Source organism: Callorhinus ursinus, unplaced genomic scaffold (genome assembly GCF_003265705.2).
Source record: "Callorhinus ursinus isolate GAN/ISIS: 27379988/994484 unplaced genomic scaffold, GSC_fseal_2.0 scaffold31, whole genome shotgun sequence".
NCBI lineage: Eukaryota > Metazoa > Chordata > Mammalia > Carnivora > Otariidae > Callorhinus > Callorhinus ursinus.
The window spans coordinates 12,527,910-12,555,605 of NW_027397093.1; the positions used below are offsets into that span (position 1 = coordinate 12,527,910).

General features: G+C 36.7%; 1 protein-coding gene across 2 annotated transcripts in view; it reads right to left on the reverse strand.

Moving 5' to 3' along the window:
- The window catches only part of MCU (mitochondrial calcium uniporter), a 199,257-nt gene that overhangs the window by 37,941 nt on the left and 133,620 nt on the right, over positions 1-27,696 (reverse strand). For both annotated transcript variants that reach the window (XM_025850455.2, XM_073878848.1), the window contains one exon: positions 2,689-2,755. In XM_025850455.2, coding sequence (XP_025706240.1) covers positions 2,689-2,755 — 67 coding nt within the window. The remainder of the gene's footprint in view (positions 1-2,688; positions 2,756-27,696) is intronic.

Genomic DNA, 27,696 nt, shown 5'->3' on the forward strand with positions numbered 1-27,696 from the left:
TACAAAATAAACACAACTGTCTACCATAATTCTCAATACAGGGTTAATTCAGTAGCATTACATTCTGGATAGAGAAATGAAGACAGCTAGAAGAGATTATTTTCCTTGTTCTTATTCTAGAGCAGCTTTGGCACTTTCCCAATTGCTAAGGTGAAGATACATCCCGGCTTATACTATTAAAAATTGTCAGGAAAACTCTGGTTGTCCCCTTTTCATACTCAAAAGTATCCTGAGTTGGATGATCAATTATACATTCAGCCTGTCTGTAGCAGAATTACTCTCATCCTTAACTTTCATTAACATGAAGGGAAACCCCCTGAAGGCTCTGGAGATCTTAAGTAGGTATAAACAATGCAATCATAAAGATTCCACTGTTAGTCATTTTATATAGTTGAGGATCAGGGGCACAGAGAAATTAAAATGAGAAGCCTCAAGCCACATTTTTTAGATTAGAGGGCTTTAACACTACCACCAACACTGTTTATGGAGTATTTCTGGTGGACAAGTACCATTTCTTCAGGGTAAGTACATTTTTCTCTCTGAGGTGGTACTTTTACTATTTTCTCCATTTCACAGATGAGAAAAGAGCTTTGAGAAGCTCATTACCTTGCCTAAGGTTATAAGGTGGTTAAATGGTGAAACTGGAATGTAAACCAAGGTCTGCTTGATTCCAAATTTGTTTCTTAACCTCTTAAGGTTAACTTAACACGGGTATGGGTGTGGGTACATGTGTGTGTGCCTGTGCGCCAGGTATCCAAAGTGGTTCTCCAACTGAGGGTCCGTGAGCTGGTTTGAGGGAGTCTGCATCACTAAGGAATTATGTGTAAAATTTCCTATGTGTATATATATATATATAACTTTTCTCTAAAGAAAGAGTCTAGAGCTTTCACCAGATCTTCAAAAATATTTGTGATGTAAGAAAAACTATGAACCTTTTAGAGTGCTTTGTTAAGAAGGTTAAACACTGGGCGCCTGGGTGGCTCAGTTGGTTAAGCGACTACCTTCGGCTCAGGTCATGATCCTGGAGTCCCGGGATCGAGTCCCGCAACGGGCTCCCTGCTCGGCGGGGAGTCTGCTTCTCCCTCTGACCCTCCCCCCTCTCATGCTCTCTCTATCTCATTCTCTCTCTCAAATAAATAAATAAAATCTTAAAAAAAAAGGTTAAACATTTAAGATAATATATACCCTTTATATCAGGTATTATAGTCATGATTAGAAGATGCATCAAACAACACAATAAGCAATTACTGAAAGGTAGTATAGATTAGGTATGTATACGAGTTACATATGTGGTATTTTAGATTTTGTACTTTTAAAAACTGGGGGTCCTCATTTAATACAGAATATGATCCAGTAGCCTCAACTAAGAGCAATGAATGACAGCAGAGATGTTTACTACTGAAGTAGTAGCTGTGTATTAGGCAGTTTTCTCAGATGCTATACAGACCTAAGGTAAAATTGGTTTAGAAGTAAAAATAAGAAAGATGTATAATTTGGGGATAGTAAGGACAATGAGTTGCATTAAATCAATTATGTGCTTCTATTTCTTGATAACTAATATGAGTTGGTTTTCTTAAGTAGGGCAATAGTATTGGTAGGAATTTGGGCAGTCACGCTTTTTTTTTTTTTTGAAGTATGTATCTTTTCAACCCCTTATGCAACACAGGGCAACCTACTAGCATTTTTATGCCCTAGAATAATATTCATCCAGATACCCCAGTACAACTGTACCATTGTTATATTATTGAAATACTTCCATATAGGGTAATAGCAACTGCATTAAGTTTAAACAGCTTTGGGTGGGGGGAGGGTTCTGATAACAATGCAAGTATCTATTCTGAGGAGTAACAGGGGATCCTAGGACTTTCAAAATTCCTCTGAGGCTTCTTCACTTTAGGTGTCTATAAGTTTGCTAGATGCTCTTTTGACGGTTACTTTGTCTATAAATTAATATTTATAAGGTTGAAATCTGAATTCTATCAAACTAAACTTGATACAGAGGAAATATATATAACATTCAACCCTAAGCAAACAATATAAACTGTAGATGTGCAATACTGGGTAAGAGAAATGACAGTAAGGTTGTAAACACATTCCCCCACTACTGTAACAACAACCAAGCCTCCATCCTGTTGCCAGTTTGCAGCATCTTGTACATTCACAAAGGACTGTATGTGGTCCCCAAACATCTGTTCATTCTTTCTCACATCAAAGAAGGGTATCACAGCCCTGAGTTTAAGGGAAGGAAAAAACAATCAGGGCAGGAGGTCTCAGATTTTGAATTGCTTCTGTCTAGGCGCCAATGATACGAAGGGGCTGGGGAGTTTGATCCATAACATGTAGGTCCAATGGTTAGGAAATACCAAAGATGGTGCTTCTGTGATCTTCACATTACCTATGTCCCCAGTTTTAAAACATAAATGAAAAGATGAGATAATAACATTCCATGAGCTATGAAAATTTGATGGGTCTATTAGTTTTTCTTTCTGATCTCTCCTCTGAATTCACTGCATCTTCATTCAAATTTTATTTCTCTTCTTTAGCACTGCCCCACCCCCAGCTTCTCTGTCTGATTCCAAGTCCATCTTAAGTGAAGGTGTATGATTTATAAATTTATATGTTGGAGAATGAAAAATATTGAGTTAAGGAAAAAAATTATACATAAAAAATGGATTTGCCAAAACTCACCATCAGAGGGCACAACAGTACTGCAATAAACAACTCCCAAATTCTGCCAAGAGAGCCTCTGGTGCACCTAGAAAATACAAAAAGGCAGATCCACGGTCAGGACAGAGCAACAAATGTGTATGTATATGATAAATAACTTTTTGATTATTTAAGTAATATGTATTCTTCGCAGAAAAGTTTAAAAATATAGTTAAGAAAGTCAAACTCATATCATCTTAAGATCATAGTGATGAGGGCGCCTGGGTGGCTCAGTCGTTAAGCGTCTGCCTTCGGCTCAGGTCATGATCCCAGGGTCCTGGGATCGAGTCCCACATCGGGCTCCCTGCTCAGCAGGAAGCCTGCTTCTCCCTCTCCCACTCCCCCTGCTTGTGTTCCTGCTCTCGCTGTCTCTCTCTGTCAAATAAGTAAATAAAATCTTTAAAAAAAAAAAAGATCATAGTGATGAATATTTTGGTTTGTTCTCAAAATTTTATACAAACATATTTACATATACACATATCACACAATTGCTTTTTCATCTACTTTTTAAACACTCAATATTGGTTTTAAGGGCTATCAAGTCTAAACTAAACTTTCATGTTTCCTCCTCTTGCTAGCTTTTAGACCTGCATTTCCTTCATACCTAAGTGTTAAGTAGTTATACCACGAATTTGCTGTTATTGGGTAGAGATCTAGTCTTTCTGTTCACTTTCCTTTTCTTTTCTTTTCTTTTTTTATTTTAAAACCTGGCCAAGCAGCCTCACTCCTAGAGTTCCTAATAATTTCCTTTTTCTGAATATAAGAAGGAAATCACTTATAATCTTACTACCTTCTCCAATGTATTGTCATTTTGTAGATTTAGGTCTAGAATTTAGTTTCTCACAATTAAATAAGTTTCAAAAAGAATATTAAATGTTTTTGACTTGTCAAACGATTCATTTATCCCTTTGTACCTTTTACTTTCCCAGCCACAGCAAGGATTAAAGGAAGGCATTAACTGACTAAAAAACAATGTCTGCCACTGAGGCAGACACTATATTCCACTCCATCAGCCCTAAAAAAGAAAAATCATTTAGGACTCTATGACAAGATATATCTTAACTCAACCATGATGCGTAACAGGCTTTATATCCTTCATGTGAACATCAATTCCCGCCTCCTTCCAACCTAAGAAAGCATGCAGAAATATGAGACTGACATTTACTAAAAATGCAAAGACAGCAGTCCCCTCTTCCTCACAGGGGCTATGTCCCAAGACCCCTCAGCGGATGCCTGAAACTACATAAGGTACTGAACCCTGTATGTTTTTTCTTATACATGCACACTGAAAATAAAGTTTAAGAATTAGGCACAGATTAGCAACAATAGCTAATGATAAAATAGAACTGTAACAATATACTGTAATAGTTAAATAAATGTGGTCTCTCTCTCTCAAAGTATCTCACTGTACTGCACTCACCCTTCTTGTGATGATGTGAAATGATAAAAATGCCTACATGAAGAGATGAGATGAGGTGAATGACGTAGGCACTGTGACCTAGTGTTAAACTACTAATGACTTTCTGACCATATGTCAGAAGGAAGAGCATTTGCTTCTGGACTGCGGTGGACTGTGAGTAACTGAAAGTGAAACCACGGATAAGGGGGGGACTACTGTAATCATTTAAACTTACTAGACTTAGTACATAGCTGATCATGACACTCTAATGTGTTTTCATGCTGTTGAGAATCTTTAAGTTAATACATACAATTACTTCACTGTGACTTTCAGACTTTTTTTTTTAAGTTTCAAAACATTTAGTTAAACTTAATTTTACACACTGATTTGGGGATGTTCTGGTTAAAGATGGACGTGTTGGGAAACCCCACAATCCTGATCCTCTGCTTGAACCCCGTAAAGGGATCCAAAGAATCCTTGGACTTCATAAAGCGGTTTGAAAACTAATGATGGAAGACAGGGGAAGATGAATCCTACCCCTTATTCTACAAATGAGAAAAGTGAGACCCACAGAAGGAAAGTGACTAAGAGTCACATATTAGGCAGAATCAGGATTTAGAATCCAGGTCTCAATACTGCTAACCATCGTCTACACAAAACACACAGGGCCTTGGTCTTATCCTCTGCAGGTCTTTTTATCGACTATGCTTAGGTACCTTCTAGCAATATAATTTTATTTAAAATGCTTAAGTTATTTCTTTTGAATAGATAAAACAGGTACATGATATAAAATTCAAAAAACAAAAACTGAATAAAAAATTCTTTTACACTTAATGTTGGTCTTCCTCACATCACTGTGGCCCAGCAACACAGTTCTCTCCAGAGTTACCTCGTTAAATCTGAGTATCGTATCAAAGACAGTGTTATACATATACAAGCTTGTGTGTGTGTGTGTGTGTGTGTGTGTGTGTGTGTATTTGCAGAGATTTTTAAAAAACACAAATGGTAGCATGCTAGAGTTCCATTACTCATCTGGCTTTTTTTTTTTTTTTTTTTACCTTAACTCACTACTTTTAGTGACTGAATAAAATTACATTGGTTAAATAAATTTTATGGTACATCTTTACGATTGCCTATTGACCACCTTTTATAATTTTAACACATGACACTAGAATAAATATCCTTACGTGTAGGTACCAATACTGGAGGATCAAATACTTCAAGTGCCAAGTTAAAGGTACATATACTTTAAATTTTGAAAGCTATTGCCAAATTGTTTTTCATGGAAATTAACATGAATTCACATACCTAAAGATTATACTCCTATTCACTAAATGAGCATCTGATTCCTAACACCCTCCAAAACAATGTATCATTAAACTTTATTTTGCCAGTGTCAAAGCTGAGCAGTATTTCACTAAAGCTATAATTTGCAAAAAATCTGTAAAAAAAATTTTACATATTTTTATCTAAGACTTAATTGTATTTGCTTTTCTAGGAACTAAGTATTTACATCCTTTGCCCTTTTTTCAATTTAGTTCTTGGTCTTGGAATATTATTTTGTAGAAGTTCTTTAAATACTAAGAAAATTAGCCCTTTGTCAACAGAACACGTTGGCAATCTTCTCTTTAACTTAAGGGGCCTGTGTCATAAGTCTTAGAGGCCTTCCCTACTTGGAGAATATTATAACATTCTCCGTTTGCTTCTTTTAGTTTAATTTTTCAGGTTTAAATCATTGATTCATTAGGAATTAATCTTGGTTAAAGTTAAGTAGAAATCCAACTAATTTCTCACTAACACAGGTGGTCCCATATTTAAATAATTTATTTTCCCCTCTTATTTGAAATGCTACCTTTGTAATTTTCTAAATACCTATACAAATTTAGATCTTTTTCTGAATTACTATTCTGTCCACTGATCTGTCTGTTCATGCCCTAGTGACTACATTATTTCAACATTCTAGCTTTGTAATATGTTTTAGTATCTGGGAGGGTAGGCTAGTTTTCCCTGATTACTTTCCTTTAAGAATTTTCCTGGTTATTCTTCAACTCTTGAACTTAGAGTCAGTTTGTCTAGTGACACAACACAAACACACAATCCCATTAATTTCAAAAGCAGTATAATAGCACAGTGGTTAAAATCACAGAATTTGTAATCACCCTGCCTGAGTTTAGATTCTGATTCAATAACCTACTCTAACTTCAGCTTATTAAGTTCATTAGTCTCTTTGTGCCTCAGTTTCTTCACTGAAAAATGGACAAAGAATAATACTAGTACCTACCACATAAACTCGCTGCAAGGACTAAATGTAATAAAATATTTAGAACAGTGTCTGGCATACAGTAACTGCTTAATAAATGTTAACTAGTTTTTTGCTTGTTTTTTGTTTTGAAATTGAGATCACATTAACTCCAATAACATAAGAGAAACTGACTTCCATAAGATTTTGAGTCTTCATATCCAAAAACCTTGTAAGCCTTTCCAGTTAAGTCTGTATTTGTGTCACTGAGAAACATTTTAAGGTCTTCTTCACACAGATCTTGTCTTTATGTCCCTTTCCCTAATGAAATGCTTCTTGTACTAAGTACTAATTGTACTAATCTTGCCCAATAATAAGCTCATGGCCCCTACACTTGTTTTTAATTTTTTAGTTTTATATGCCTGTGATGCTTTACCTGCCCTCTAATTTTGTTATTCTTTTGGAGTTTGTTTTAGAAATGATTCTAAATAATTTTTTTGTGGGTGCCTGGGTGGCTCAGTTGTTAAGCGTCTGCCTTCAGCTCAGGTCGTGATCCCAGGGTCCAGGGATTGAGCCCCGCATCGGGCTCCCTGCTCAGCGGGAAGCCTGCTTCTCCCTCTCCCTCTCCCCCTGCTTGTGTTCCCTCTCTTGCTGTGTCTCTCTCTGTCAAATAAATACAAATTTAAAAAATCTTAAATAATTTTTTGTGATCTAATCTGGGAATCGTTTAATGGGAAAGTTTAGCCTATTTACATGTATTAATGTAATATATATTTAATTTTTCAGTCATCAAATATTAGGCTATAAAAATTTAATGCTTTGTTTTTATTGCTGCTCTTTCTTCTTAAAAATAGTTTACTAAGTGGTTTGGGCTTGCTTTATTTTAGTTACACATGTTTTTCTTCTGGTAATATGGAAAGTTTACTTTGGTTTAATAGTTATTTCAGAGTAAAAGTCTAAGTTCTTTTAACTGTCTTGAAGGCCCAGTGTTATCAGATACCCTATTATCTCTCAGACTTCATCTCTTACCCCTCTCCCTCTCAGTTATTCTGCTTTAGCCCCTCAAGACTCTGTCCTGTTTCTTGTATGCACCAGATATGCTCCTGCTTCAAGACTTCTGCAATAGTTATTATTTCTGATTAGAATATTTTTTTAAAGATTTTATTTTATTTATTTGAGAGAGAGAAAGAGAATGAGAGACAGAGAGCACAAGAGGGAAGAGGGTCAGAGGGAGAAGCAGACCCCCTGCTGAGCAGGGAGCCCGATGTGGGACTCGATCCCGGGACTCCAGGATCATGACCTGAGCCGAAGGCAGTCGCTTAACCAACTGAGCCACCCAGGCGCCCCTCTGATTAGAATATTATTTCTCCAGGAAACTATCAGGCTCCCTCATTTCCTTCAAATGTTTGCTCAAATTTCACTTTCTGAGTGAGGCCTACTCTGGCCACCCAATTTAAAATGTCAATCCCAGCAGTTAAGATGGCAGAGTAGTTGGGGGACCCTAAGTTTGTCCTGTCCCTCAAATACAACTATATAGTTATCAGATCATTCTGAATGCCTGAGAAATCAATCGGAGATCTGAAAATACAGATGCTGTAAGTCTACAAGTAGAAAAGAGACCACAGTTTGGGAGGTAGGAGGTGCGGAGACTTGAATCCGGTGTGATATAGCTGATGATATGGTGGAGGGATGGGAGCCTGCTTAAGGAGGCTACTGCCAAGTATTATAAGCAGTGGAGTGCAAAATCAGAACTTTTAGAAGTCTGCTACAGTGGGGGGGAGGGGGAGGCGTCCCTGGCTCAAAGGTGCTCAGGTGGCAAAGCGGGGCAAAATCCCAGGTGTGACAGTATGGTCTCAGGATCCCAGGGATCTCAAGAACAACAGGGGGTACCTGAGTGGGGCAGAGTTCCCAGGCATAGGAGCGGGGAAGCTGGCTGAGAAAAGCAAGTCTAGGTGCCAGCTCTCTGCTCTGTGTTGCCATAAATTGCAAACTACTGCACAGTTCTGCAACCGCTTTGCTGGGCAGGATCCAGCAAAAGGCAGAAGGCTGGTAAGACCTCCTCCCCAAGGAGCAGCGAGGGTCAGTGCCATGGGAGTGGCACTTCCCTCTCGTGCTCTCTGTCTCTCATTCTCTCTCTCTCTCTCAAATAAATAAATAAAATAAAATCTTTAAAAAATATTCTAATCAGAAATAATAGCTATTGCAGAAGTCTTGAAGCAGGAGCATATCTGGTGCATACAAGAAACAGGACAGAGTCTTGAGGGGCTAAAGCAGAATAACTGAGAGGGAGAGGGGTAAGAGTTTGGAGTTTTGAAACTCAGTCACATGCCTGGATAAAAATGCTCAGTCACAGGCCGGGTGAACAGAATTCCGACGGAAACTGGGGAGACAAGAGTGAATGAATGCTTTTCTGCGAGGGCTCACTGAAGGGAGGGTAATTTTCAGCTCTGGCGCTAGAGAGCTGGGTGCAGCCATATTCATCGAGCCCATTAGTGCTGAAAGCCTTCAGGGAGCAAAACAGTGCCACCTAGTGGAGTCTGGAGCTGCTTACACCAAGCCCCGGCCGCTCTGAGCACTGGAGGCACTTTTCCACTAGGGCAAATCCACCTGAGAATCAGTGCAACAGGCCTCTCCCCCAGAAGACCAGCACAATTAACTCAATCACACCAAGTTTATTGATCATAGAGGGCTGCAAAACTTCAGCTCTTGGGGAAAACAGTATATACCATTCTTTGTATTTTTATTCTTTAGTCTATTGGTATGTTTCCAGTTATTTTATTTTTTCAATTTTTTAATTCTTTTTAAAATTTTTATACATACTTTATATGTTTTTTGTTTCCTTTCATTGTATTTATATACAGTATTTATACACACATTTACATATACACATATACATGTTTTTCTTTCTTATTTGGATATCTAGTTTCTTTTAACAAGCAGGCCAAACACACCCAGGATCTAGTTTTGTTTTCTATTGCTGTGATTGTTATTGTTATTTTTGTTGTTTTTTTTCTCTTTCTTCTTTTCTTTTCTGGACAAAATGACAAGATGGAGAAAATGACCCAAAAGAAAGTACTCACTGCCAGGAATTTAATCAATATGGATATAAGTAAGATGTCTAAACTAGAATTTAAAACAATGATTATAAAGATACTAGCTGGGCTTGAAAAAAGCATAGAAAATACTAGAGAATCCCTTACTCTAGAGGAAAAAAAAGAACTAAAATCTAATCAGGTCGAAATTAAAAATGCTATTACCAAGATGCAGACCCAAGTGGAGAATATAAAAACAAGGATGAACAAAGCAGAAGAGCAAATCAGTGATACAGAAGATAAAATGATGGAAAATAAGGAAGCTGAAAAGAAGAGGGAAACAAAACTATTAGATCATGAAAGTAGACTTAGAGAGCTCAGTGATTCCATAAAGCAAAATAATATATTATTAGAGTCCCAGAAGATGAGGAGTGGGAAAAGGGGCAGAAAGTTTATTTGAACAAATTTAAAAATTTTTAAGATTTTTTAAAATTTATTTTAGAGAGAGAGAATCTCAAGCAGATTCCATGCTGGGAATGGACCCTGACATGGGGCTCAATCCCAAGACCCTGAAATCAGGACCTGAGCTGAAACCAAGAGTCAGAAACTTAATTGACTGTACCACCCAGGTGCCCCTATTTGAACAAATTATAGCTGAGAACTTCCCTAATCTGGGGACAGAAACAGACATTCAAGTACAAGAGGCACAGAGAACTCCCCTCAAAATCAACAAAAATAGGTCAACACCTTGACCTATATTATAGTGAAGCTTGCAAATTACAAAGATAAAGAAAAAATCTTGAAAGCAGCTCAGGACAAGAGATTCTTAACGTACAAAAGTAGACACATAAGGCTGGCAGCAGACCTGTCCACAGAGACCTGGCAGGCCAGGAAGGATTGGCATGATATACTCAATGTGCTAAATGGGAGAAGCATGCAGCCAAGAATACTTTACCCAGCAAGGCTGTCATTCAGAATAGAAGGAGAGATAAAGAGCTTCTAGGACAAACAAAAACTAAAGGAATTTGTGAACACTAAATCAGCCCTGCAATAAATATTAAAGGGGATTCTTTGAGCACAGAGAGCCCAAAAGTAACAAAGACCACAAAAGAACAATCTACAGGAACAGTGACTTTACAGGTACAATGGCACTAAATTCATACCTTTCAATAATTACTCTGAATGTAAATGGATTAAGTGTTCCAATCAAAAAACATAGGGTATCAGAATGGGTAAAAAAAAATAAGATCCAGGGGGCGCCTGGGTGGCTCAGTCGTTAGGCATCCGCCTTCAGCTCAGGTCATGGTCCCAGGGGTCCTGGGATCAAGCCCCGCATCGGGCTCCCTGCTCAGCGGTAAGCCTGCTTCTCCCTCTCCCACTCCCCCTGCTTGTGTTCCCTCTCTCGCTGTGTCTCTCCCTGTCAGGTAAATAAATAAAACCTTTGAAAGAAGAAAAAAATAAATAAATAAAATAAAATAAATAAAAATAAAAAAACAAGATCCATCGATTTGCTTAGAAGAGACTCACTTTAGACCCAGAGACACCTCCAGATTGAAAGTGAGGGGGTGGAGAATGATTTATGAAAATGGACATTAAAAGAAACCTGGGGTAGCAATCCTTATATCAGACAACCTAGATTTTAAACCAAAACTGTAATAAGAGATGAAGAAGGACACTTGATCATAATAAAGGGGTCTATCCAACAAGAAGATCTAACAATTGTAAATATTTATGCCCCAAACTTTGGAGCAGCCACATATATAAACCAATTAATTACAAAATTAAAGAAACTTATTGATTATAATATAATAATAGTAGGGGACTTTAACACTAGGAGCTGGTTCTTTGAAAGAATTAATGAGATTGATAAGCCCCTAGCCAAACTTAAAAGAGAAAGGACACAATATCCAGGGCCAGATGGCCTCACAGGGGAATTCTACCAAACATTTGAAACTGTTCCAAAAAATAGAAGTGGAAGGAAAACATCCAAATTCTTTCTATGAGGCCAGCATTACCTTGATCCCAAAACCAAAGACCCCACCAAGAAGGAGAATTACAGACCAATATCCCTGATGAACATGGATGCAAACATTCTCACCAAGATAGGAGCTAATAGGATCCAACAGTACATTAAAAGGTTTATTCACCACGACCAAGTGAGATTTATTCCTGGGCTGCAGGGGTGGGTCAACATCCACAAATCAATCAACATGATATATCACATTAATAAAAGAAAGGACAAGAACCATATGATCCTCTCAATAAATGCAGAAAAAGCATTTGACAAATTACAGCATCCTTTCTTGATAAAAACCCTCCACCATGTAGGGATAGAGGGAACATACCTCAACATCATTAGAGCCATATATGAAAGACCCATAGTGAATATCATCCTCAGAACAGAACAGAATAAAGAACCCAGAAATAGAACCTCAGCTCTTTGGCCAAATAACCTTCAACAAAGCAGGAAAGAATATCCAAAGGAAAAAGGACAGTCTCCTTCAACAAATGGTGTTGGGAAAATTGGACAGCCACATGCAGAAGAATGAAACTGGACCACTTTCTTATACCATACACAAAAACTGAGAGCTTTTCCCCTAAGGTCAGGAACATGACAGGGATGTCCACTCTCACCACTTTTATTCAACATTACTACTGGAAGTCATAGCCTGAGCAATCAGACAACAAAAAGAAATAAAAGGTATCCAAATCAGCAAAGAAGAAGTCAAACTTTCACTCTTCACAGACAACATGATATTCTATGTAGAAAACCCAAGAACCCACCAAAAAAATTGCTAGAACTGATACAGGAATTCAGCAAAGTCATAGGATATATAATCAATTCACAGAAATCAGCTGCATATCTATATACTAACAATGAAGCAGCAGAAAGAGAAAGCAAGGAATCAATCCCATTTACAATTACACCAAAAACCCTAAGATACCTAGGAATAAACCTATAGAGGTTAAAGATCTATCTCTGAGAACTATAGAACACCCATGAAAGAAATTGAGGAAGATACAAAGAAATGGAAAAACATTCCATGTTCACGGATTGGAAGAACAAATATTGTTAAAATGTCTATGTTACCCAAAGCAATCTACACATTCAATGCAATCCCTATGAAAATACCATCAGCATTTTTCACAGACGTGGAACAAACAATCCTAAAATTTGTATGGAACCAGAAAAGACCCCAAATAGCTAAAGTTATGATGAAGAAGAAAACCAAAGCTGGAGGCATCAAATTCTGAACTTCAAGCTCTATTACAAAGCTGTAATCATCAAGACAATATGGTACTGGCACAAAAACAGACACATAGATCAATGGAACAGAATAGAGAACCCAGAAATAGACCCTCAACTCTATGGTCAACTAATCTTCAACAAAGCAGGAAAGAAGATCCAATGGAAAAAAGAAGTTTCCTCAACAAATTGTGCTGGGAAAATTGAACAGCCATATGCAGAAGAATAAAACTGGACCACTTTCTTATACCATACACAAAAATAAACTCAAAAGGATGAAAGACCTAAATGTGAGACAGGAATCCATCAAAATCCTAGAGGAGAACACAGCAGCAACCTCTTTGACCTTCGCCTCAGCCACTTCTTGCTAGACACGTCTCCAAAGGCAAGGGAAACAAAAACAAAAATGAGCTAGTGGGACTTCATCAGGATAAAAAGCTTTTGCCCAGCAAAGAAACAATCCACAAAACTAAAAGGCAAACTACAGAATAGGAGAAGATATTTGCAAATGACGTATCAACTAAAGGACTAGTATCCAAAATCTATAAAGAACTTACCAAACTCAATACCCAAAAAACAAAAAAGTCCAGTCAAGAAATGGGCAGAAGACATGAAGAGATATTTCTCAAAGAAGACATACAAATGGTTATGAGACACATGAAAAAATGCTCAACATCACTCGGCATCAGGGAAATACAAATCAAAACCACAATGAGCACCACCTCACACTAGTCAGAATAACTAAAATTAGCAACTCAGAAAACAACAGATGTTAGTGAGGATAAGGAGAAAGGCGAACCCTTACACTGTTGGGAATGCAAACTGGTGCAACCACTCTGGAAAACAGTATGGAGGTTCCTCAAACAGTTAAAAACAGAACTACCCTATGATCCAGCAATTGCACTTCTAGGTATTTATCTAAAAGATACAAACATAGTGATTTGAAGGGGCACATGCACCCCAATGATTATAGCAACAATGTCCAAAACAGCCAAAATATGGAAAGAGCCCAGATGTCCATTGACAGATGAATGGATAAAGAAGATCTGGTATACTGGAGTGCCTGGGTAGCTGAGTCATTAAATCTGACTTTGGCTCAGGTCATGATCTCAGGGTCCTGGGATCGGGCCCCACGCCAGGCTCCCCACTCAGCAGGGAGTCTACTTCTCCCTCTGCCCCTCCCCCCACTTGTGCTCACTCAAGTGCTAATAAATAAAATCTTAAAAAAGAAAGATGTTGTATTTACTCAGCCATCAAAAAGAATGAAATCTTGCCATTTGCAATGACATGGATAGAAGTAGAGGGTATTATGCTAAGTGAAATAAGTCAGTCAGAGAAACACAAACACCGTATGATTTCACTCATATGTGGAATTTAAGACACAAAACAGATGAACATAGGGGAAGGGAAGGAAAAATAAAATTAAATAAGATAAAAACAGAGAGGGAGGCAAACCATAAGAGACTCTTAACTACAGGAAACAAATTGAGGATTGCTGGAGGGGAGGTGGATGGGAGGATGGGGTAACTGGGTGATGGGCATTAAGGAGAGCACTTGATGTAATGAGCACTGGGTGTTATATGCAACTGATGAATCACAATTCTATTCCTGAAACTAATAATACAGTATATGTTAACTAAATTGAATTTAAATAAAGAATTTTTTAAAATGTCAATCCGATATATACATATATTTATTTATAGATTTCCTGTCTCTATTATGAGCAGTGATGAACAGTGATGAACTTAATGTAACTATGCCTTTTTTTTTAAGATTTTATTTATTTATTTGAGAGAGAGAGAATGAGAGAGAGAGAGCGCATGGGGTGGGGTCACTGGGAGAAGCAGACTCCCCACTGAGCAGGGAGCCTGATGCGGGACTCGATCCCGGGACTCCAGGATCATGACCGGAGCTGAAGGCAGTTGCTTAACCAACTGAGCCACCCAGGCGCCCCTAACTATGCCTTTTTTAAAAAGATTTTATTTATTTATTTTAGAGAGAGAGAGCGTGAGCACGATTGGGGAGAGGGGCAGAGGAAGTGGGGGAGAGAGAATCCCAAGCAGATTCCCCACTGAATATGGAGACTGACATGGGGCTCGATCTCACGACCCTGAGATCATGACCTGAGACAAAATCAAGAGTTGGACGTTTAATTAACTGAGCCACTCAGTTGCCCCTAACTATGCCTCTTTTTTTCCCTCCCCTCTACTATACAGTTTAGTTTCTATTATTTCTGTTAGTGTTTATCTATTTCTCTATTATCATCTACTTGCCTATATACCCCACACCCTCTTTTACTGGATTTATTGATTTTAAACAACATCTTTTGGTAGTATGTTATAAAACATAAGGTTTATATACCACTTTATGTCACTTTTGTCCCTCACACTTCCAACTTTTGTTAGTTATATCAATACTACCTTGTCAAGGTTTTAAACATTCATATTTGCTCTATAAAACCTAATCTAATCTTCACATTTATTTTAGTCTTAATTTTATGGATCAATGGACTCTATGCTCACTACCAATACTTAGACTCCTTTCATGTCTTGGTTGTCTGCACTTTATCCTGTAGAAGTAGGGCTCATGAGAATAAAATTTCCCTGAAATTTGGCGTGTTAAAAAATGTCTCCCTTTATATTGAAGGATTATTTGGACTGGCATACATTTCCTAGATAAATCTTTTGAGGAAAGTATTAGGTAAAGTGTTAATGTTGAATGCTGCTTTAGAGAAAACAGAGGTCAGCTACTTTTTTTGGAGGGCTGAGCTCTCATGGCTTTTTTGGGGGATCTGGAGCCACACATACCATCTCTCAGAGTCCTCTCACACACCTATTTGACCTTCACTGGATCTGGCAGCTTTTCTTCACATATTGTGCTTTAGGATTGTAGAGATCTCTCTGGTTGCACTGAAGATGGAGCTTGCTTTCTTATTAACTTTCTTATTTTAAGGTTATTTCAAGAGAAGGGGAAAACTTCTGCCTTTACCAGGCCATTATTTATTTAAATAGTAACTTTCTAATATGAACATTTCAAAATATACAAAGAAGAGCACAGTGTGATGGATTTCTTCCATGTACCATCACCTACTTCTATATTTACCAACATTTTACCAGATTTGGTTCTTCTATATCCACCTGGTTTTTTCCCCACAGAATATCTTAAAGGAAATTCCAACCAGCATATTGCATTACCTGAAATTATTTCTGTATACATCTAGTAGGCCATTCTAAGACAGGAAGTCCTCTCTTCCTCTGTGGTTTTATAAGTTATCCTTAACAATAAAAAATGTTTTTGTGGGGCAAAGAACTGCACAAACACACGGTTATTTATGAGTATTATTTGTTAGGATGCTTTAGAACATAGGTTGGCAAGTGAAACACCTGTTTTTGTACCTAAAGTTGTACTGGAACACAACCAAGCCCATTTATTTACTTACTGTCTATGGTAAGTCATCAGTCATCTACTTTCACAGTATGAGGGCAGAATTGAGTAGTTGGAACAGAGTCTATATGGCCCAGAAAGTCTAAAATATTTACCATCTGGCCCTTCAAGAAAATGTTTGCTGACCCTTGCCGTAGAATGCTACCTCTGTAGTTCTGAGATAAATCACTTTCCCAAAGTCCTCCCAGTCACTTCTATAATGACATTGGTAATTATAAAATATTACCTAGTAAGTGTTCACAAACACACATATAGGTCCTTTCCTTTCTTTAAACCTCCTAATACCTTACAGTCTAATAGGCCAATAGAAACAGAAATGATTTTGCTCCTGCCATTTTTCTTTGAAACGTGGCAACAATAACAACAAACCAACAAAGATAAAACAAAGGAGAGGAATGTACATGCTCAAGTCCAAAGAGGCACTGCTATTCTAAATTGTCTTTCATGACTCTCCTGGATTGAATATATTTCAGTTTTAATTGTATATTCTTAATAAATCACAAGAAGATAGAAAGCTTTTAATAAATTCTTAACTAAGCGATGCTTAAAGTTTAAAAAAAAAACCTCAGGAAGTTAAAAAAAGAAAAACATTCAGGCAAATGGCATGTATTTATTCATACATTTAAATTTCATAGGCAGAGATGAAGATTAAGGTTAAGAAAGCAAATATTCAAATGTGCAGAAATCCTAAGAGTAAATCTTTAGACACTATCAATGCCAAATGAACAAGGTGATTTGGTGCCAATATAGTTCCTTGAAAAGAAAAAAGTTTATACTTTTGGTACAAAATGGTCCATGGGGTGCCTGGGTGGCTCAGTTGGTTGAGCAACAGACTCTTGATTTCAGCTCAGGTCATGATCTCCCCCACCCAGCGGGAAGCCTGATTGAGGACTTCTCACCCTCTCCCTCTGCCCTTCTCCCTGCTCGTGCTCTCCCTCTCTCCCCGCTCCTCTAAAATAAGTGAATAAATCTTTAAAAAAAAAAAATAGCCCACATACTTTTTCTTGTTCCTGTTTTAAGTAATCTCTACTCGAACTCACAACCCCAAGATCAAGAGTTACACGCTCCCCCAACTGAGCCAGCCAGGTGCCCTGATTGTCCACATCTTTGATAAGTAATTTGAGAACTTCTGGGAAAAACAGGGGGTTGTAGTTAAAATATAAAATCTGCTCTGGTATTACAACCATTTCTTAAATCTTAATCCCAGGAAAAGAAAAATGTTAGCATTATCAAGTTAGAGTCAGACTACAAAACACTGTAACATAATTTTTCCAAGTCATAAAACTCAAGCTAATAAAAAATCAAACTTTAGTATTACAAAAAGACATTTCATGCCCTCAGAGCAAATGATTAAATTCGTCAAAACTTACTTTAAAATTCTTTACTACTATCATAAATTATGCAACTTCCCCTACACTCACCTTTCATTGGTCAGAAGAGCAAACTCAGCAACTATTTCTGTCAGCAAATTGGGAAGAATGTTAAATCTAAATAACCTGTCAACCCCAAAATATTCATAGCCATTTAGACACTAGACCATAGGGGTTAAAACAGAAGAAAGAGGGAAAAAAAGAAAAGGAATATAGAAAAGAAAGAAAAAGGCAGTTCCTTATTTGCCCAATTCTATTTATTTAAAAAATCTTAGATTAACACTGTAAAACTATTTCAGTTAATCTCAGGCAAATGTTAAAAGAAAACCAGAGGCTTAGGATGGCATCACGCAGGCTGAGTCTCCAAAACGGGACTTTATATATAGACTTAAGTGCAGTTTCAACCTCCCCCAGAAATGTAGTCTTCACTGGTCATCAAGAATTTTCTACTGGGTGCCACCGAGTCTGCCAGCAGGGCCCTCTCCATCCCCAAAGGAAGATGAGATTCTGTTATGATATGACCCTCTGTTCTTCCCCCTAAGGAACAATCCTTTCCTTTTGCTAACTTTCATGCCCCAGCCTCCTTCTTATAAAAACCTTCCATTTTGTTCAACTCCTTGGGGCTCCCCTGTACTCGCTAGATGGGATGCTGCCTGATGCATGACTTGTTTAATAAAGCCAATTAGATCATCAAATCTACTCAGCTGAATTTTGATTTTAACACAAGACAAACCTATAACAGCTTCTACAATTTGGCATCAGTTTTTTCCACGTTCTTGATATAATACAATTGTTGAAGCATCACATCTTTGATAATTTTTCCCACTTCAACTCTATCAATATATTGAAATAAACACCGTGACTCCAAAACCTCGAGATCTGATATATGGGAAAACACCAAAAGGCTTGGGCACAGTTCCAACTTACTATCTTTAATTTCTACCCCTAAGTCTTGGTTATCCTCATTTGTTAAATTAACAACAGCAATGACAACAAAATTGACTATTTCACAAGGCTGATTTCATTTAAGGATAAGTGACAATATAAATGTGACAACATTTGAATGACTAATGTCCTACCAAAATGTAAGATATTCAGAAATATAAACTCAAAATAATCTTCAATCTCCTTAAAAGACTCTTACTGAAAAGAATTTAATAAGTATAATTTATTTTGAAAGCCACAACTACCTCTAAACAAAGGCATACAATATAAATACCTTATTATATTAAAGATAGAAACCTAAGGTAAGATTTTATTTTTTTAAAGATTTTATTTGGGGGAGTGGGAGAGGGAGAAGCAGGCTCCCTGGGGCTCAATCCCAGGACCCAGGAACTGAGCCGAAGGCAGACACTTAACGACTGAGCCACCTAGGTGCCCCTAACGTAAGGTTTTAAAAAAGAATCTCTTCATTAAAAAAAAAAGAGAGAGAGAGAATCTTCTCAGGTAGCACCATAAAAAATATTTAAAGGGTTAGACTAAATATAGGGCCTATTTTATTCTTTCAATAATTCACCAAGGAAACAAAGTTTCTTATGCAGTTTAAGTGAAGGTGGCATTAATATTTTGTGAGTTAAATTATATTATAGTTTAATATTAGAAAATTATTTTCTCCTTGAAAATAATTAATAGTTACTACATTTTATTATAATATAGGCAAGATTTCCCCCACTAGAACATATTGTTACTTTATAATGGAAGAAGTCATGATTCAATTTATATACCTTTGATTTCCAAGAGAATTTCTTACCTATAAAACAAGGCAATATGATGTTTTTAAAAAAAAATTTTTTTAAGATTTTATTTATTTGGGGAGCCTGGGTGGTTCAGTCGTTAAGCATTCGCCTTCGGCTCAGGTCATGATCCCAGGGTCCTGGGATCGAGCCCCGCATCGGGCTCCCTGCTCAGTGGGAAGCCTGCTTCTCCCTCTCCCATTCCTCCTGCTTGTGTTCCGTCTCTCGCTGTGTCTCTCCCTGTCAAATAAACAAATAAAAAGATTTTGTTTATTTGACAGAGAGAGAGAGAGGGAGCACAAGTAGGCAGAGCCGCAGGGAGAGAGAGAATGAGAGGGAGAAGTGGGCTCTCTCCAGAGAGCCCAATGCGGGACCCGATCCTAGGACTCTGGGATCATGACCTGAGCCACTCCTCATGACTCCAGTGGAGCTCTTTCTGCCCACGGGTCTAAGTGCTTTAATAAAACCACCTTTTTGCACTGAAGACACCTCAAGAATTCTTTGATTGTTCACTCTGAACCCCAACAGTTTCACGTCATTCACCACTCTCATAGTGCTTTAAGGATCAAATAATATAACATATGCAAAAGCATACAAGGCAAGACCTTAGCCATAAAATTCTGCACCACTGCTGATCTAGCAATAGATTAAAATAATCAGAGCACTCAAAACTTAACTAACTACTTGTACATGATATCTTTCAACATAATATAAACTGATAAAAAGGTCATTTCTTTTATCCTAATAAGCACATATTTATCTGTTTAACTGTATCAAGAAATGCTCATTAAAGCCAATTCTCTTACATTAGGTCTTTAAATTAATAACTAGGTTTTAAGACTTAAAAGATTGGTGGTATTTCTAGTCTGTCACTACTTAACAAAGTAATTTGGTATGAATTAACTTCATTGATAAAGTTTCTATTTTAGATTTTGGTATTACTCCAAAATTACAATGCAGGTTTATACTGTGCAAGAACCAAAGTCCAATATCTACTAAAACTTCAGTGTATAGTCTAGATCCTTAGTATTTGAGGCAATTCTACACCTATATTTGGAATGTGTTTATAACCTAATGGTTGCTATATTTTCCTTAATGGATGCACTTTTACTCCCTTGGGTCTCATGACAAATATGTTAATGAAACCAGAGCAAGGAATTCTGCTTTTCTTTTTTTTTTTAAGATTTATTTGTTTTTATTTATTTGACAGAAAGATAGCACAAGTAGGCAGAGCAGCAGGCAGAGGGAAAGGGAGAAGCAGGCTCTCCGCTGAGCAGGGAGCCCGATGGGGGACTCGATCCCAGGACCCTGGGGTCATGACCCGAGCCGAAGGCAGCCGCCCAACCAACTGAGCCACCCAGGCGCCCCGGAATTCTGCTTTTCTTAAACCTTCTTCCCTCCCCACAGTGAAATGGAAACTTCTTTTCTACCTTGTTCCTTTCTTTCTATTTATTAAGAACCTACATTCATACAAAAAAAAGAAAATGTTGGCCTCTTTATACCACCTTACCTGGGTTTTTAAACAACTATTATTTTGCCCAACATTTTATTATAAAACTTTTCAAACATGCAGCAAAACTGAAAAAATTTTATAGTGAGTTAAATTATATTACAATTTAATATTTACAGTTAATAATTTTACACCCTTTATACCTACCCTTCACCTAGATTCAACATTATGTTATCCATTCCTTTAAATTTTACAAAAAGTTTTAATTCTTATAGTTTATCATTTTTAAATGCATTACCTTCTCCATTTCCTTACAACTCTCCTGCACTGCTCTCAGATTTTGTCCTTAACTGTTTTCACTTGTCATATTGTATTCTAATTGTCTGTTTAGATGTCTGCCTTCCCTTCGGAATAATGATCACTGTGATCATTTCTTTTTTTTTTTTTTTAAAGATTTTATTTATTGATTTGAGAGAGAGAGAGCATGAGAGGGGGGAGGGTCAGAGGGAGAAGCAGACTCCCCACCGAGCAGGGAGCCGGATGCGGGACTCGATCTCTGGACTCCAGGATCATGACCTGAGCCAAAGGCAGTCGCTCAACCAACTGAACCACCCAGGTGCCCACCATGATCATTTCTTTATATATCCGTACCCTCTCCACCCTTCTATACCTTAGGAGAAAATAGAAGCTTACTAAATATTTATTTGCGGTGTCTTTGTCTTCTTCCTTAAACCTCAATATCATTGACAAGTTTTACAACTTTGCTCTGTGTCCCGGTTTTCCTCCCTTGGGAATTATTACTGACTCTTATCTTACTGCTAAACTACTCCAAGAAATAAGGAAGTAATTATAATTTCTGTAAGCATTTTGGGAGGTATTCAGGGTGCAAATTTCTTCATGTATATATTAAATGTCCATTTTATTTTTAGCTACTGTCATGTGTAAACGTATTCCATGTTGTATTGGGATGGCCATTAAACTGCTAATCATTGTTTCTAAATTACCAAAAAACCCAAATGCAAAATCCTCAAAGGACTCACTGTCGCATAAAACCTAGCTAGCATTTGTACCTTGCAACAATCATTTGTACAATTCAGAGCAGCATAAAGATTTAGACATAAAGTAATGAAATCAGAATATAAACCACACTGGAACATGAACTCTCAATAAGTGTTAAAGGAATAAATGTAGGTTTGAAAGATATTTTAATTGAGAGTAAAACTGGAACTTAATTGATTGCTCTTTTTGACAGACAGTTCAATTTGGCTATGGTTCTTTTTATCACCTGAATTCATATTTCCCTCCACAGTACCACTGAAGTCTGGAAGCTCAGTATTTGTTGATATAAAAATACTGGGGAAATGAGTAGTTGCATCTATAAATTAATGTAATGGGATAAAACTCCCATCTCTGAAATGGCATAAAGTTAGGAAAATAACAAGCTTTAGAAATATTTTTTGCTTGAGGATGAGTAAACAGGATGAGCTATATTATTCTTTATATAACTGAAATATTTTTTAGTTTTCTCTACTTTGCTAGTGCCTGGGGGCTATGAGACTTCTGTGCTTGTTCTAGATAACTACTCCTCAAAAATACTGTCCACAGATCTGTAGCATCATCTATCAGATAAACATGTTAGAAATGCAGATCTCAGGCCCCACCTTAGACTTATCTAATCACAATCTGCATTTTAACAAGACGACTAGGAAATTCTTATGCACATTCAAGTTTGAGAAGCACCACTACGGTTCACCCAGATGAGCCTCAAGGGGGGTTACATTAGATGGTTAGATGCAGTACTCTCAGACCTTTAACCTTTCTTGTTCATCCAGACCCCAGCATAAGCATCTAGGGCTTGTGGGGAGGCAACATGACATAATAGCAAAAATATGACATTGAGAGTCTGAAAAGTGAGGTTGTAGGCTCATCTCTAATTACGTGACCCTGAACCTTAGTTCTTCTCATCTCTAAAATGAATGAGTTACACAACATACAAGGTAAGGCCCTTCCAACTCTAAAAGTCTATGAATTTATGAATATAAATATCAACAGATATTTAGGAAAATGTCTCAACTATATGTGATATCTCAAGGAAGTGGGCCTACTTTTAATGCTATAGGGCCTTGTCCATCAATTCCTTTATATTTATTTGGGTTTGAAAAGCAACCTCTTTCTTTCATTTTCACATTTGGTTTCTGGAAGATACTTAGGAAGTAGGTGGCTGCTATTAATAATTTCCCTCACTGCTTCCTTTGTTCTTAAATGCTGATAAAACACAGGTAATAGACAGGATTCAGGAAAAAGAAATATCAGATTCTGTGTTTTGTGTAAGAGCACGAGAATGTTACTGCTCTTGGGAAAAACATGGCTGAAACATTTAAAGGTAAAGGATTATGATGTGTGACACTGTCAAATGGATCAAGAAATAATAAAATTCACGTGTGTGTGTGCACGCCCACAGGGAGAGAGAGAGAGGAAATCAAGCAAATGTGGCAAAATATTAATAACTGATGGATCTAGGTGAAGAGCATAAGACTATACGTTGTACTCTTTCTGTAATTTTTTCTAGGTTTGAAATTTTTTCCAAATAGAAGTTGAGAAAAAAATTAACATAAACATATTATCTACTAGCCCCAAAATGCCCTGTTGTATTCTCTCTTTCTTAAAGTAGAATACAGATTTATTTATTTTTCTGTAACCTTTACAATGCAAGAGGAAAGTTAGAACGGGAACAAATAATTATCTAGAAGATTATACAGAAGTGTAAGTGCAACTTACACTACCATGTTGCTTCTTTATTTTGTCTTTTGGTTACAGACTTGCTTAATTTTCTTCCTAGCTAAGGATAAAATAAAAGGGGGAAAGAAGTGGTGAGAAGTTGCCTCATATCTTCCTTATATTAATGAAGTAAACAATTTTAAGCCAAAAGGAGGCCTTGTATGATTTTCAGTTTTGCTCTAGCTTTAGCTAATAATGAAAAAGAGTGTGGTTACCACTCACAAATATAAATAACTACAGGCCTTTTTTATTCCCCTGCAAGGAGAGGGATACAACAGCTGCTATAAAAATCACTCTCCACCCTCCCATGTGCTATGTAATTGTAATAGATTTATACCATGAGAAGACCAAAACATAAAAAGAGAAAGGGCAAAGCAGTTGGTTTTGTTTCAAAATTCCTTTTCCATTTACCGTAACTTACTTTACTGAATTAAAAACAAAATAAATACACTGCCTGCATTTCTAACGTAACTGTCCTGTTTAATTGTAAATCTCAATCCAAAATACCAGTAATAGACTTATGCACTAGCTGACTGCTAATGTTCCTTCAGTCCCTCCAGACTTTCTCCAACAGGAATACCATAAGAACAATAAATCCATCTTCAACTAATTAGAGATTTAGAACACATTAGTAAGTTTTGTCTTTAACACACTGGCCTCATACAAATAACACAGATTTTGATAACCTTTCCTCCTTTTATCTACCTTTACCGAAGGGGATTTATTTTAATTTGCTTAATTTTTAAAAATATCCTTAACAAAGCCATTCTAGGGTGTAACTTCAGATAATGAACACATTACTTACAATTAATACAAAAGAACAGTAGTCATTAAAAGTCTTAGTGCAATACAAAGGGTAGATCAAATAAGATAGTTGAGATGATTTTCATATATAATTCAAAACTGTAAATACTCAACCCAGAATGGTCCTCATCCCACATTCTCTGACTCCAGCTGATCTCTCCATATGTTTAGGAATCACATGGGAACCAATCGCTTAGCAAACAATCCTAGTCATAACTTTACACAGTCTGAGAGACTGACAGAGCCTTATCTATATATAGAGAGATCCCTGACACACGATCACTACCATCCTCTTCATTTTCTAAGCATGCACAGGGTCCAATTTTTCAAATTATTTTATTTATCCTTGGTTAGTTCTACAAAGAATTTGAGGCAACTACAACACAAACATTTATGATAAAATGGTGGTTAATTTTTTAAAATTTGAAATCAAAATTTAAAAAAACTAGGACCAAGAAAACAAAATACTAGAAAACAAAGACTGGGGACCATTAAAACTTCACAACTGCTAAATTAAGTTCCATATTTGGTTCTAAACCTCTGTGGTAGCCAGAATAATGGCCCCCTAAATGTCCATGCCCTAATCTCTGGAATTTGCGGGCATATACATGGCAAGGGGAAATTAAGGTTGTAGATGGAATTAAGGTTGCCAAAAAGTGGAATCTAAGATAGGGAGATTATCTGAATAAAACCAACGTTATCACAGGGGACTTCACAGAGTTAGAGCAAGATGTGGCTATGCAGGACAAGGCAGTTGTTAGAAAGACTGAGGAAGATTCTACCCAATGTAGCTAGAGGAAGGAGGCCAAGGCAAGTATGTAGCCTCTGGAAACTAGAAAAGCAGATTTTCTGTTGGAGCCTCCAGAAAGGAACACTGCTTTGCTGACACCTTGGTTTTAGCTCAGTGAGGCCTGTATTTGATTTCTAACCTATTGAACTGTAAGATAAAAAAATTTTATGTTGTTTTAAGCCACGAAGTTTGTGGTAATTTGTTAGAGCGACAATAGAAAACTATTACAGCCTCCTAGCTCCCAAGACTAATTCTCATTAATAGAAGGGAGGAAACATAACAATTTGTCAGGAAAGGCAAAATATTTTCTAAATCAAAGTTCTAAAAGAAATTTCTCATGCAGTGCTTTACATAGGAGGCTCTGAGTAAGAACAGTGGATACACAGTTCTCAATAATATTCTGGATATTACACAAGAAATTTCACATGATTTTTTCTTACATTATTCTTTGAGAAAAGATGAGAATATCTTTATCATCTTAAAATACAATTGAGTAAAGTCAATCTTTGAGGGAGTAAAATAATATAAACGAAGTTTGGATTTTCTGGGCACAGTCAGCCTGATCTGAAGAGATTATAACTTGGAACAGCATAAATATTATGGGTAATTAAGTGTAATAATTCATGTAATAAAGTTCATTCAGAATTAAAAAACTAATACATCAATACTGGGTAAATCTCACAATTTAAGAATTATAGAAGGATAAACAAATTTACAGACTGCATAAGGAAAAAGAAATATACATGTGTTATTTTAATTTTCACATATATTAATATATACATGTATAATATATTCAACATACTTAAATATTAAATATTAAAATATTAATTTTATATGGGAATGATTTACGGCAATTATCTCTGGTGAGAAAGGATTTTGGGATTGGGGATGGGAACAAAGTCAGTTTTAACTTTATTATATTATATATTGCTTATTTTCTAATTTTTTTTAGTATATGTGCTGCCAAAGTAAGTACAATATATTATTTTCTTAGTAAAAAAGATCTGATAAAATATGACAAAATGTGAATATTTAAGTTAAGGGTATAATTCTCTGTAATTCTGTTTACAAAATTTCCAAATTAAAAAGAAAGAAATAAAAGACTATCTTTTTTATAGTCTTTGACAAACACCATTTCTCCAGTTAGGCTTTTCATGGGTGCTGGAAAGAACACTGAAGATTTTATGTTCTGATAAAGGCCTGGACTTTATACAAATGGAACCATACAGCATTTATTAATTTGAGTTTTGCTTTTGTTGTTCAACACTATATGTATTAGATTCATCCATACTGTTGAGTTGCCCTTGCTGCATATCTATGTATCCATTATATGAACCTATTGTGTGAATATTCCAAAATGGACATTTGGACTATTTCCAGATTTGGCTAAAAATGCTGATGAACATTCTTCTTTTTTTTTTAAGAGAGGGAGAGAGAAAAGGGGGTAAGGGGAAAGAGAGAATCTTATGCAGACTTGGTGCTGAGCATGGAGCCCCACTCGGGGCTTGATCTCACAACCCTGAGATTGTGACCTGAGCCGTGATCTGAGCCGAAATCAAGAGTCTGATGCTTAACCAACTGAGCCACCCAGGCTCCCCTATATGTCTTTTGGTACAGTTAGGTATGCATGTTCTTTGGTTATAACTAGGAGTAGAATTGCTGGGTCATAGGATATGCATATGTTCAGCTTTAACAGATACTACCAAAGGAGTGGGTACCAACTTACACTTCTATCAATGTTTAAGAGTTCCAGATACTCCACATTCTTGGTATAGTCAGTTTTGTTAAGTTTGGGCCATTCTGGTAGACGTGCAGGTTATCTCCTTGTAGTTTTATCCCTTGATGATTAATGACATTGAGATCCTCTTCATATATTTACTGACCATTTAGATATCCTCTTGTGAATAACAATTCAAGTCTCTTGCTCACCTTTTTGTCAGACTTTTTTTCTCATTATTACGTTTCTTACTAGAGTTGAGATATGAGCTCTTTGTCAGACAGATGTTTTGCTAGTATCTTTTTTCACCCTGTACCTAATTGTATCTTGATGAACAAAAAATTTTAATGTAGTCTAATTAGTAATCTTTTCCCTTATGGCTAGCACTTTTTGTATCCTGTTTAAGAAATCTTCTCCTACTCCAAGGTCATGAAGATATTCTCCTGTGTTTTCTTTAAGAAGCTTTAATGTTTTACCTTTCCCATTTATGTCTACATTTTACCTAGAAGTTTGCTTTTGGGGAGGGGCGTTCGTTCTGATACACATTGAGGCCAAGATAAAATTTAATTTTATTTTTTTCATATGGTACCAAATTGATCCACCATCATGTATTGGAAAGACCATCTTTTCTCCACGGAATTGAGATGAGCATTTGTTCTAAGTCAGGTGTACAGGTCTGTTTCTGTACCTTCTACTTTGTTCCATTTGTCTATTTTTCTATCCTTGCACCAATTCTGCACTATCTTAATTACTATAGCTTTACATAGTATGCAAAGATTTATATAGTTTTATACTATATAAAACTTTGTATATCTTTATACAGTCTTAATACCAAATAGTGTAAATTTCTCAGTTTTGTTTTTCTTCAAGATCGTCTTGACTATGCTTAGGCCTCTGCATTTCCTTATACATTTTAGAATCAGTTTGTTAATTCTCCCAAAAAAATTCTTCCTGGTGTTACACTGAATATACAGATCAATTTGGGGA